Source organism: Ascaphus truei, chromosome 2 (assembly GCF_040206685.1).
Source record: "Ascaphus truei isolate aAscTru1 chromosome 2, aAscTru1.hap1, whole genome shotgun sequence".
Lineage (NCBI taxonomy): Eukaryota > Metazoa > Chordata > Amphibia > Anura > Ascaphidae > Ascaphus > Ascaphus truei.
In genome coordinates, this window is record NC_134484.1 from 318,245,658 (window position 1) to 318,258,701 (window position 13,044).

A 13,044-nucleotide genomic window follows, 5' to 3' on the forward strand; every position below is an offset into this window, starting at 1 on the left:
AGGAACCTCTTAATAGCTTGCATGAAGATGTGAAAATAACGGTTACGGCGAAAAGAGCCAATAACATTTTTACTAAATATACTTATACCAGCACATTGGAATTGGGACACTGTCACTAATTCATGTAATTTGAACGTTTTTGTGGTATTATTTAATTTCTGTGTGTGGATATATGGGTGTATTAAAAATAAATATATATAAATCTATACATATTAATATATATCTGTGTATATGAATTTATGCAATATGAGTTCTGATCTTTTGCCAAAAATATTTTTAGACCCACTATATGTATATATCTGATACATAAGTATCAATATATCCATTCTAAATATATTCCCATAGTTGGGTTACTTGACTAATCATACATGAGTTCTACCATTACGGTATCCCCTAAAGTACAAGAAACCTAGAAACAAATTAAAGGAATAAGTATTATTGCATGAATTGACTGCACTATACAATCTGTGCAATGAAGAGCTACTATAATACAAATAAATACATCTTTACTCATTCCCACCGACCTTCTGGTTTGTGGTTGTAGGCAGACGAGAAATTGATAATGCAATTGCTCACCATTGTGTTCATCTGTTATATAATCTGTGCATGTTCATTTATTGAATGTATCGAAGGATAAATCTATATTTATTTTAATGTCATCCAGAATGTATCCAGATCCACAATCAATAGGTCTTCAGACAACATTAATGGAAATGATGCAACCTCCATTCAGGTGAGTGAATCTGAAAGCATTTCATTGGCATATGTGTTTACTGCTTCTGAGACAAGCCTCCTAGCTGTGCAGTCCCTCTGTCTGGGGCTAGCTGACACAGTTTAGCCTAGGGGCAAGCCCAATCAACTGGCTCAGGAACCAGGCAGCCCACACACAATATAGATGCACCCTACACACACACACGGCAAGCTTTGTAAACATACAAACGCACAATAAACAAGCACACCATACTGTATATACACACACACCCCAGACTCACATATGCATCATATACAGCAGGTGTGCGCAAACTTAACGGCATGCGCCCCCCCTGTCTCCCGCCCGCTGTCTCCCGCCCCCCCCCCCCCCCCGCTCACGGCTCCGGAGTCAAATCAAGTCGCGGGGTCGTGTGACGTCACATTGCCATGGCAATACATACTGTACATATATATATGTAACTAGCTGATATACCCGCCGTTGCCCGGGCTAAAATTTTCCCGCTCATCTCCCTCCCCCCCTTTCACATCTCCCTTCCCCCCCCCTTTCACATCTCCATTTCCCCCCCCCCTTCAAAGTTCCGATTTCCCCTTCACATCTCCAATTCTTCACCCCCCCCCCCCCACACCTCCCTTCACAGCTAGGCAGAGTCTCCGTGGGTGGGTAGGAATCCCCCCCCCCCCCTTCAGAGGTTAGCGGCGGTGGGTCACTGGGGGGGCGGGAGGGTTGTGATTCCCCCCCCCCCAGTCGCAGGCGGGAGGGTTGTGCGGCTCACTGCAGGTGGGTTAGTGACCGGGTGCGGTGGCACCCTGCGGGTATCTCTGCGGCGGCTGACTTTGGGTGCGGTGTGTATTGTATGTCTTTATATAGCGCCATTAATGTACATAGCGCTTCAGGGGGTGTGACGGGGGGGTGGGGGGGTGGCGGTAGCGGACTTACTGTGGGGCGTGGTGTCCGCTGCGGTGGCGGGCGGGAGCAGGGTCGTCAACAGAAAGCATGGGGCCCAGGACAAATGAAAGGAGCAGGGCACCCCCCCCCAACCCATAGCGCTCCTGCCAGGGAAAAATAATTTTTAGCACACAACTTGAACGTAACTGTTTTCTTATTGTCATACCGAAAAAAATATTACAATGCAACCTGCTTCATTTTATATTTTCCACAAAAGACAGATGACTGAGTGGGTGACTGACTGAGTGGGTGACTGACTGAGTGGGTGACTGACTGAGTGGGTGACTGACTGAGTGGGTGACTGACTGAGTGGGTGACTGACTGAGTGGGTGACTGACTGAGTGGGTGACTGACTGAGTGGGTGACTGACTGAGTGGGTGACTGACTGAGTGGGTGATTGATTGAGTGGGTGATTGACTGAGTGGGTGACTGGAAGGCAAGAGCGGGGGGGGGTTGAAAGGCAAGAGCGGGGGGGGGTTGAAAGGCAAGAGCGGGGGGGGGGTTGAAAGGCAAGAGCGGGGGGGGGTTGAAAGGCAAGAGCGGGGGGGGGGCGGGTTGAAAGGCAAGAGCGGGGGGGGTGAAAGGCAAGAGCGCGGGGGGGGGTTGTGAAAGGCAAGAGCGGGGGGGGTGAAAGGCAAGAGCGGGGGGGTGAAAGGCAAGAGCGGGGGGGGTGAAAGGCAGGGGCGGGGGCGTGCATGCTACCGGAGTCAGCGGGCGAGAGGCGACGGCCTGGAGTGTGCAGCGTGCGGGCGGGAGAGAGGCGGCATCGGGAGAGGTGTGCGGCAGGGAGAGAGGCGACGTCCGGAAGTGTATGCGGCGTGCGGGATAGAGGCAGCAAGGAGAGTGGCGCGCTCGGGGAGTAGGAGAATCTGTGGCTGCACTACGCTCAGAGGGGCACGCGGTGTAGCCGTGGGGGGGCGGGAGACACGGGGGGCGAGGTACACCAGCCAATGAGAGCTGGAGGGGGGGTGGGACACGGGGGGGGGGGAGCCAATGAGAGCCATGGGAGGCCGGCCGTCCCCAAGGAGCAGTCAGATTGGCCCGAGGCGAAGTGACGACCGACGGACCAATCAGATTGCCCCTAGACACAGGGACATACAATGGTTTCAAAACAAATATATATATAGATTGTAATTGTTATATATATATATATATATATATATATATATATATATATATATATATATATATATATATATATATATATATATATATATATATATATATATATATATATATATATATATATATATATATAAAATGAAGGGGGTGGGGTTGGGGTAATTTCCGAGGAACCAAATTGATCTTTTTTTTCCCCCCCAAAAGTAACCTAGAAGTATATTGAAATAATGGAAAGTTAGTGTCTCGTATGGCACACCTGTGAGCATGTGACCTGCATACGAGACACGGGTTAATTCACAGCTCGCAAGCTGTCCCACTTTTCACCTGAGCAAAGATCCCTCAAATGAACAATATCTCTCCTCAATCCATCTCAATATACAATCTGTCACGAATAGCACACTTGTGAGCACGTGACTTGGATATTCAATCAGAGTTAATACACACGGCTACTCTGGCCAACTCACTTTTCTCCTGCGCAAGGTACTTTCCATGAGTTAATATTTACCCCTTACTCAATTGCAATCATAACTATATGCTTCCATCACCTGAGAAATTATGCAAAAATATGTAAATTAATATATCTGCCAGGGGTCTCAGGTCCCTGTTTATTATAGAAAAAGACTACTGTATGCTCTTAAAACACACACACACACACACACACACACACACACACCACACACACCACACACACACACACACACACACACACACACACACACACACACACACACACACACACACACACACACACACACACACACACACACCTGTTGTAGCAAAATGTGTCAGAAAATGTAAATACTCTCTCCAGAGCATGCAGCAGTTCATTCAGAGCCCCAGAGCATTACTTAAACGTAACTGAAATCCCTATACATTACGTTACCATATGTCATAGACTTTCCCCAGAGAAGTCACTGGCATAGAAATATGAAAATTCACATGTTTTGTCCAAAACACACCTTTGTTGAATTCGGATTTCATAACTCTAGGGCAAGCCCTATATACCATTCTTTTCCCATTTAAACCATATAAGCCCACCCCTTTCGTAAATGAGCTACTAGGTTGACAGTTTTACAACAGAGAAAAAAAAAAACTCCTAAAAAAGTACGCTTAAATCTTTTCCTCAATATATAACTGCATTCATAACTCCCTTTCTCAAATAATTACACCCATGTGAGTCATTTCAGTAGATTCAGGCGACGATGACGGTCGTAACTAGACTAATTATGACCGTCTTTCTCCTGAATTTGAGTGACAAATGAATATCTGTCCCTGGATACTTTCTAATCCCACGTGTCTGGCATCACTGCATGTGTCTCCTTGCAACGATTACAGATCGAGGTTATCACCGGGTAGTCTTATTTTGAATAAATTCACTATTATGTGGAATACCTTCTTAGCCATGCCCCCTGAACCTTGCAGAACCCTCCAGAGAATGCTTTGTATGTAACCTTAAAAGGATCCTGTTTATAAAGATGTTGAGAGCCATATTTTAATCCCATCGCTGGGAAAACAACTTCTCTTCTCATCAGCCCCATACAACACATCTTGTTCTTTTCGTGGGCCATTAGGGATAACCCACCAATTAAGTCCTCTTTAAAGCTCTGGTCAGACCCAGGAAGAGTCTTGACCTGTCAAACGCAATATATTTTATTTTTAAAACAACCGGTAACCACATTAACCCCTGAAGCATCAGACCGATTAAAATACATAATATCTCATGATATTATCACTACAGTTTTCAAGGGCTGTAAACCAAAACTTGAGGGGGTTGGCTTCCAACAGCTCCTACCTTTTGAGTGATGTAATTGTGCCTTGAGAATGGTCTTCTATTTTCTTTACGAATTCCTGTCTATATTTATTTTTTACATTTATGGGTTTTGCTTGAACTGTAGTTATTTCTGCTAGGAAAGTAAAACCTCTTTTCAATACCTTTTCAATGAGTGGTTTGTTCTTTTTGTGTTGTGACTCGTTACAAATGGCTACCAGTTATGTTGGGTTATTTTACAGTTCCGACTTCAACTTTTTTAATCTCTCAAATTAAAATGTTAATATTTCTCTTAATTTGTTGTTTTCATGTAGTTCATGTCCTTATTGAAGGGTTCTAAAAACAAAAAGCAAACAAATTGAAGAACTTCACTACAGAAGTTCAACTTTGGTAGATTCATTACTCCAATGTTTCATATTTAGAATTTGGACTTCTAAAAAAGAACAGGGAACCGAACCGTTTGTATTGTATAAATCTATGCAAACTAAACTTTTTATTCTCTGAGCGCAAAGGATGAAACTGGGGTAATGAATCCACCTTAGCTGAACTGTTGAACCTTGACTGTTTTAATTATCATATTCTATGTTTTTTTTTTATTTTTAATTTACACCTAATCTATTTGCTTACAGAAAAGCGACTCTCTGTCTTTTACACAAAAGCTCCAGCTACGGGTCCCGTCTATGGAGTCCATATTTCGGAGCCCTGTCAAAGAGTCCTTGTTCCGTTCACCTTCCAAAGAGTCCCTGGTGCGATTCGGTTCACGGGAGTCCCTGAACCGAATAGACTCGGACAATCCAGGTCCTGCGTTCGACCCTCCTTCTGACATCGAAAGTGAGGCTGAGGAGACTGTGGGAAGCCTGGAGGGGCTCAGCAAAGAACAGGTTTTTCATCGGCTGCACAGAATGGAGAGGAGCTTGGGCAACTACAGAGGGAAATATTCGGAGGTAGGGCTACAGTCACAGATTCAAGGTCATTAGGTGGTAGGACATACTACTATCATTAGTTCACTTTAGAAGTAACAAAAGGTGAAATCCAATGCTGGAGGGACAGATACTGTTTATCTGCAAATGGCTTCCTTGGACAGATTAACGCCCCCACCATTAAAAATACATTTTTAAACTTATTTGCCTCTTGTGTACACTAATTCTGTTTTTAAATGTTTCCAGGTGTGCTTGGTTCATGTTATCTGATATCTAGTAATTATTGTTATTTCCTCTTAATCTCTTGAAACAAATTATTCTGCCATCATTAGTCAAACACAAAATCAAATAGAGATTAGGTATGAAAAATCTCCATGTATTTAGGAAAGTTCACAATCACTTAACATAAAAGATGATGAAGGTGAAGATAGATTGTATAAACACTCCAGAGCATGTGGCTGCTATGGAGTCATAAAAAGTTAAAAATAATAAAAATTCTTGCACTTGTATGATTTGTATAAAATGGTGCTAATCGCCTACATTTAACCCATAGAACATGCACCTGCCATTAATTCACTTTGGACCTTCAGACATTTTTACATATTGATTTTAGAATAGCTACTTTTCATAAAGCAGAGCCATAGTCGTATCCACTCCCAGCTGACCCATAAGGGCGGGGTAGGGAATATGTGATTGGAGGGATAAGATGGGGGAGAGGGGATAAAAAGAGAAAGGAGCTAGATATGGTCTCTTCCGATCTAACGCTACACTCTCTCAACATGGTATCAACATCTTTAGATACAGTACAGAGATATTTACTGAGAAAGGAAACATTTACAGAGAGTTAAATCATCTTGTTGAACCAAATAATGTTAACCAAGGTGTCCACACTTGATCAAATGTTTCCATGGTATCCAGTTAGTTTCTCCATAGACAGTACTTCCCAGATTTTATTTTTAATATGGTTCAGAGTTGCGGGATTTCCAATTACAGGCAATTCCGCATTTAATCGATATAAAGATATGCAAAATAAGTTTTTGGGTGCATCTATCTACATTAGGGGCAGATAGGCCAAGTAGTACAATTTATGGATCTCGTTGTGTTTGTACCCCCGTCAATCGAGTAGCATGTGAAAGATTTGGTTCCATAGTCTGGAAAATTTAGGGCAGGACCACTGGAAGATACAGTATGTGTAATGGTGGCTATTTGACCACATCCCCTCCAGCATAGAGGAGAGCAGGTTGCATACATTTTATGGAAAATATATGTCTTGATGCGCCAAGTGAACATCCCCTATTTAACCCATGTTAAATATAAAAAATGCATGTATATGTTCCCAAAACAGCTTAACCTACATAAAGACACCAAGTGTGTCCAGTGAATGAATATACAAGTCTTGAAACAAGTGTCCAGTAGACAAATACATATAGTATAATAATAGTCCAAAACAATCAAAAGGTGGTGTAATGGTGTCAGCAAAGGATATCGATTTCAAAAATTCTGCTGGCTCATGTAGATTTCTTCCATGGGTTAATGTCCCGCAGCTGATCTCAGGTAGCTCGTTACCTATGCATTAAATGAAAAAAAAGAGAAGAGCGCAGGGTCACGCAATTATGTAATAAAGTTTACTATATAAAAAAGCGACAAGGTAAAACAGTAATGCCCTTACAAGATTTCAGATCTTGAATGGTTATATCACCAAAGAGTTGTGGCTCCAATGTTGATCTAAGACCCTCTACTCTCTGGTCATGCATGCACATCTGTCTGTGTTGCTATGAAGTGGAGGGATGGGATCAGGTGATTCCGCAGGTGAAAAAGTAGAGATGCCACTTTTGGAAAACTACACCGTGCGTCCCTTGGCACCAGTGAAGGTTCCTTGTGAACCTCTCACAGAGACGTGTCTGCATGACCGGAGAGTAGAGGGTCTTGGATTAACATTGGAGCCACAACTCTTTGGTGATGTAATCATTAAAGATTTGAAATCTTGTAAGGGCATTACTGTTTTTTACCTTATTGCTTTTTTTAATATACATTTCATTAACATCTATAGAGGATCTTATAGGACTTTTCTTTAGGGTTAACACAGATCCTCTAAGTCTAGGATTTTTTTTTAATTCTCCCACTGCACCATATTGTTGTCGCTTGATTCATTACCCGAGGGGACCAGTAATCTGTACACGGTGGAAGTGATATTGGAAGCTTCCGAATCAACAGATTATAGGGATTTATTTGGGGTAATATTGTTTTAGTGGAAGCCCACTAGTGATAGGGTCTCCTTCCAGTTCTTAAAATCTCCCTTGGCCAGACCATGGGAGGATGGCTGGATTTTGAAGTATTGGGGTGATCATAGGCGACAGGGCGGAAGACAAAGGAAATGTATTATTATCCTACGTCAACAATAAACAGGTGTTGTGTCCCTTCTTTATGTCTTGCACTTTTGAAAAGCCACAGACTATTTTTTAGTCTACCTGGTTTATACAATTCGCCCTGAAGGTCTACCCAACTCTTAACTGTATTATCTAGAGTAGGTGTCAACAAATCAGTTGACCCAACTGTGCCGCTTTGTAGTATCATGATATATTAGGCACAACTAGGCCACCACCCTCTTTAGGATGTTGCAATAGTGATTCCTTAACCTTTGGTTGCCGGCGGTTCCAAATAAATGCAATGAATACCTTCAGAATTTTCATGAGTTCTATGTTAGGAACCTTAATGGGGAGAGAGTGGAAATTGTATAACAGTTTTGCTAACTGTGCAGGTAGGGGCAGTGGGGCACAGTATATTATAGGTTAAGCCCGCTCGTTGCCCCTACCAGTCAAGCTGGCGACCCAGGTACAGGGTCAGAATGGGCATCTAGGCAACAAAATGGATTTTCAGCCCTGCTATAATATGCAACCAGGGGTTAGGGATCTGTAGCATGTATTGCTGTGTGAGGTTATCAGGTTTCGAATGTACTTATGTTTCCATATGTTTTTGTGACTCGTATGTTTGGGCTACTATCAAAGGTTGAGTGACTACCATAAAATGAGTCTGGGACTAGCCTTTTATGTGGGGCCATGGACAGCTTCTCTGGACAATGGTGAGGTGGGGAAGAGTGGTCCCTCCAGCTGGGAAGGTACACACGCAGAGCATTGTTCTCTCCCCAGCAACCAGGTGTCTACCCTTGAGGGAGGTATGGAGTTGTAATTTGGACAGAGGCCTGGTTCCTAGCCCTGTCGGCTCGATTCTCATTGGTCAGTTGCAATTAGTGACAATCTATATCCCTTATATCCATACGCTGTAGTGTGAACAGGGAATACCACCTACAAAAATACAATTAAAAAAACAGACATATTGCAGATTTCACCCTCAAATCAACAAAGGGTTTATATCGAAAAAGCAATACAGACGTAAAAATAAAATGTGCTTAAAGCAAAGTAAAATACTGCAACATACAAACACATAAAAATACCCAGGAAGCAATCACCAAAATACAAAGAAACATGATCAAAACCCCAAATAAAGAAAAATAAAACCTATAAGGGCTCCACAATAAAGCATAACGGGACTCAAAGTTTTGGGCTAAAAATTGTCCTTTATCAAGATTCACGAGTCCGTATTATAGTACTCCTTTTAGCAAACTATATTATGACTTATGTATTGCCTTTTTGACACTTTCGTATATCTAAAACCACTGTCTGCGCCATAGTCCCCAAACTTACCCACAATCACTTCATGGTCCAATACCGCCTTGTATAATTGACTTTAATCTCATGTTGCTAATCTATAACAATCCTGTTCTTCCATTGCAGCTGGTCACAGCATACAGAACAGTACAGAGGGACAAGGACAAGCTGCAGGTGAGTTTGTGTTCACTTCTAACATTAATTAATTATCTCTAACCTTCCAATTTGTGCATATAAACATTTAATAACCAGTCTAATTTGGTGGTGGGCAACATTATATACTTAGAGGGCCACATGTGAGGCCCTTGAGGTCTCAAAAGGACTACACACACACATACACACATACACACATACAGTCATGTGAAAAAGAAAGTACACCCTCTTTGAATTCCATGGTTTTTCATATCATGACATAATAACAATCATCTGTTCCTTAGCAGGTCTAAAAATGAGGTAAATACAACCTCAGATGAACAACAACACATGACCTATTACACCGTGTCATGATTTATTTAACAAAAATAAAGCCAAAATGGAGAAGCTATGTGTGAAAAACTAAGTACAACCTTACTGCTTCCATAGGAATTACAAGAGACAGGGGGTGCCCAATGCTGCATCCAATTGACAAAACATATAAAGTAAAATACTTCAATAATAATAATTGGTTATTTAGTTAACCCTTTGGCCAAAGGCGTCATAAGCCTGCATACCAACGTCAAGGTATAACCAAAATAATGCAGGTCCTACACTACACTGTGAAACTTTCCTTTTACCTCTGTGAGAGGGGAAAAAACCATAATGGGTCTTGTTCCTGCAGCAAGTGAAATGACCTTCCAGGTTAAAAGGGTGAAGGAGGAGGAGTGAGCTCTGGGGGGAGGTGCCACAGCCTCCAAAGAGACATAGGTTAACACAGATACCCAGCAAGCTCAAACTCCCCCACCCACCACAAAGTGAATATATATTTATGTCAACCAGAGAGCTACTGAGCGTGGCAATTGTATATAACAAGAGACAGGGGGTGCCCAATGCTGCATCCAATTGACAAAACATATAAAGTGAAATACTTCAATAATAATAATTGGTTATTTAGTTAACCCTTTGGCCAAAGGCATCATAAGCCTGCATACCAACGTCAAGGTATAACCAAAATAATGCAGGTCCTACACTACACTGTGAAACCTTTCCTTTTACCTCTGTGAGAGGGGAAAAAACCATAATGGGTCTTGTTCCTGCAGCAAGTGAAATGACCTTCCAGGTTAAAAGGGTGAAGGAGGAGGAGTGAGCTCTGGGGGGAGGTGCCACAGCCTCCAAAGAGACATAGGTTAACACAGATACCCAGCAAGCTCAAACTCCCCCACCCACCATAAAGTGAATATATATTTATGTCAACCAGAGAGCTACTGAGCGTGGCAATTGTATATAACAAGAGACAGGGGGTGCCCAATGCTGCATCCAATTGACAAAACATATAAAGTAAAATACTTCAATAATAATAATTGGTTATTTAGTTAACCCTTTGGCCAAAGGCGTCATAATTAAGGAATTAGGAATTAAGATGCTAAGTAGCAGACAGGTGCTGCTAATCAAATGCCCTTGATTAATTGATCATCAGCAAGTGTGACCACCTCTATAAAAGCCAAAGTTTTTGCAGTTTGCTGGTCTGGAGCATTCAGGTGTGTGTTAACACGATGCCAAGGAGGAAAGACATCAGCAATGATCTTAGAGAAGCAATTGTTGCTGCCCATCAATCTGGGAAGGGTTATAAGGCCATTTCCAAACAATTTAAAGTCCATCATTCTACAGTGAGAAAGATTATTCAACAGTGGAAAACATTCAAGACAGTTGCCAATCTTCCCAGGAGTGGACGTCCCAGCAAATTCACCCCAAGGTCAGACCGTGCAACGCTCAGAGAAATTGCAAAAAAACCAAGAGTTACATCTCAGACTCTACAGGCCTCAGTTAGTATGTTAAATGTTAAAGTTCATGACAGTACAATTAGAAAAAGACTGAACAAGTATGGTTTGTTTGGAAGGGTTTGAATCCAGGACAGGAAGGGAGCAGGATCGTCAGGAACACCCAGAAAAAAACATACAATAACAAATCATAGTGTAGTACTTAAGGACAATTATGGGTCAGATTTCAGGAAAAACTTGGCTCTTACGGATCGCCTACTTACAAGAAGCAGGATAAAAAACAGCGTTTTTGTATGTAAAGTTGAATAATTTATTCCTCCGCCTAAGATAGCAGCATACAGCAGTCACTGATGGTTGTAAACTGGATAGTGTAATCGCCGGGGCTTTCGCTCTCACAGAACAGCAACCGCATTCATACAGAGAAAGAGGGAAACATAGTGTGTACCAGGTAACACTAAAAATTTATAAAAGAAGCATAGAAATGTGTACTCACAATGCAACGTGTGAGCACATTCACATAAAGGTTTCTTTGAATATCAGGCAGCTACACGAACGGCTTGGCAGTTGGAAATGTCCTCCACTCCACTCAGAAATCCCCTCCTCGAGGGTGCCCCCTCGTCCGGATAGATGGCGTCTGACGTCACTTCCTGGCCTCGGAGTGACGCCTTCCGGTGAGGACGGGAAGATCAGGGGGTATGGAAGACTTTATGTTTCCCTCTTTCTCTGTATGAATGCGGTTGCTGTTCTGTGAGAGCGAAAGCCCTGGCGATTACACTATCCAGTTTACAACCATCAGTGACTGCTGTATGCTGCTATCTTAGGCGGAGGAATAAATTATTCAACTTTACATACAAAAACGCTGTTTTTTATCCTGCTTCTTGTAAGTAGGCGATCCGTAAGAGCCAAGTTTTTCCTGAAATCTGACCCATAATTGTCCTTAAGTACTACACTATGATTTGTTATTGTATGTTTTTTTCTGGGTGTTCCTGACGATCCTGCTCCCTTCCTGTCCTGGATTCAAACGTTTTGTGAGGGAATCAGTGTATATTCCCTGGAAGGTTGAGAGTTTCTTTCAGTTACACAATATATTATTTAATATTATTTTAATATTATTTAAATATCACTATCACTGTGTTTTAGCGCCACACTGAATCACTGGGTTTCACATTGTTTGGAAGGGTTGCCAGGAGAAAGCCTCTTCTCTCTAAAAAGAACATGGCAGCACGGCATAGGTTTGCAAAGTTGCATCTGAACAAACCACAAGACTTCTGGAACAATGTCCTTTGGACAGACGAGACCAAAGTGGAGAGATTTGGCCATAATGCACAGCGCCACGTATATCAGCACAAACACCTCATACCAACTGTCAAGCACGGTGGTGGAGGGGTGATGATTTGGGCTTGTTTTGCAGCCACAGGACCTGGGAACCTTGCAGTCATTGAGTCGACCATGAAACTCCTCTGTATACCAAAGTATAGTCAAATGTGAGGCCATCTGTCCGACAGCTAAAGCTTGGCCGAAATTGGGTCATGCAACATGACAATGATCCCAAGCACACCAGCAAATCTACAACAGAATGGCTGAAAAAGAAAAGAATCAAGGTGTTGCAATGGCTCAATCAAAGTCTAGACCTCAACCCAATTGAAATGCTGTGCCTGGACCATAAAAGAGCTGTGCATAAACAAATGCCCGCAAACCTCAATGAACTGAAGCAACGTTGTAAAGAAGAGTGGGCCAAAATTCCTCCACAACGATGTGAGAGACTGATAAAGTCATACAGAAAACGATTACTTCAAGTTATTGCTGCTAAAGGTAGTTCTACAAGCTATTCAATCATAAGGTGTACTTAGTTTTTCACACATGACTTCTCCATTTTGGCTTTATTTTTGTTAAATAAATCATGACACGGTGTAATATGTCATGTGTTGTTGTTCATCTAAGGTTGTAATTAAGACCTGCTAAGGATTGTTATGTCCTGATACACACACACACACACACA

General features: G+C 42.2%; 2 protein-coding genes across 6 annotated transcripts in view; one reads left to right on the plus strand and one right to left on the minus strand.

The window, feature by feature from the left end:
* Positions 1–13,044, minus strand: part of LRRFIP2 (LRR binding FLII interacting protein 2) — a 501,877-nt gene that overhangs the window by 362,199 nt on the left and 126,634 nt on the right. The gene's annotated exons all lie outside the window — the stretch shown is intronic.
* GOLGA4 (golgin A4) overlaps positions 1–13,044 on the plus strand; it is a 145,226-nt gene that overhangs the window by 29,767 nt on the left and 102,415 nt on the right. For all 5 annotated transcript variants that reach the window (XR_012799195.1, XM_075586516.1, XM_075586517.1 and 2 more), the window contains 3 exons: positions 665–733; positions 5,177–5,491; positions 9,259–9,306. Coding sequence is in view for 4 of the 5 variants with exons in the window: in XM_075586516.1 (XP_075442631.1) it covers positions 665–733; positions 5,177–5,491; positions 9,259–9,306 (432 nt within the window). In the remaining variant the exon portion in view is untranslated. The remainder of the gene's footprint in view (positions 1–664; positions 734–5,176; positions 5,492–9,258; positions 9,307–13,044) is intronic.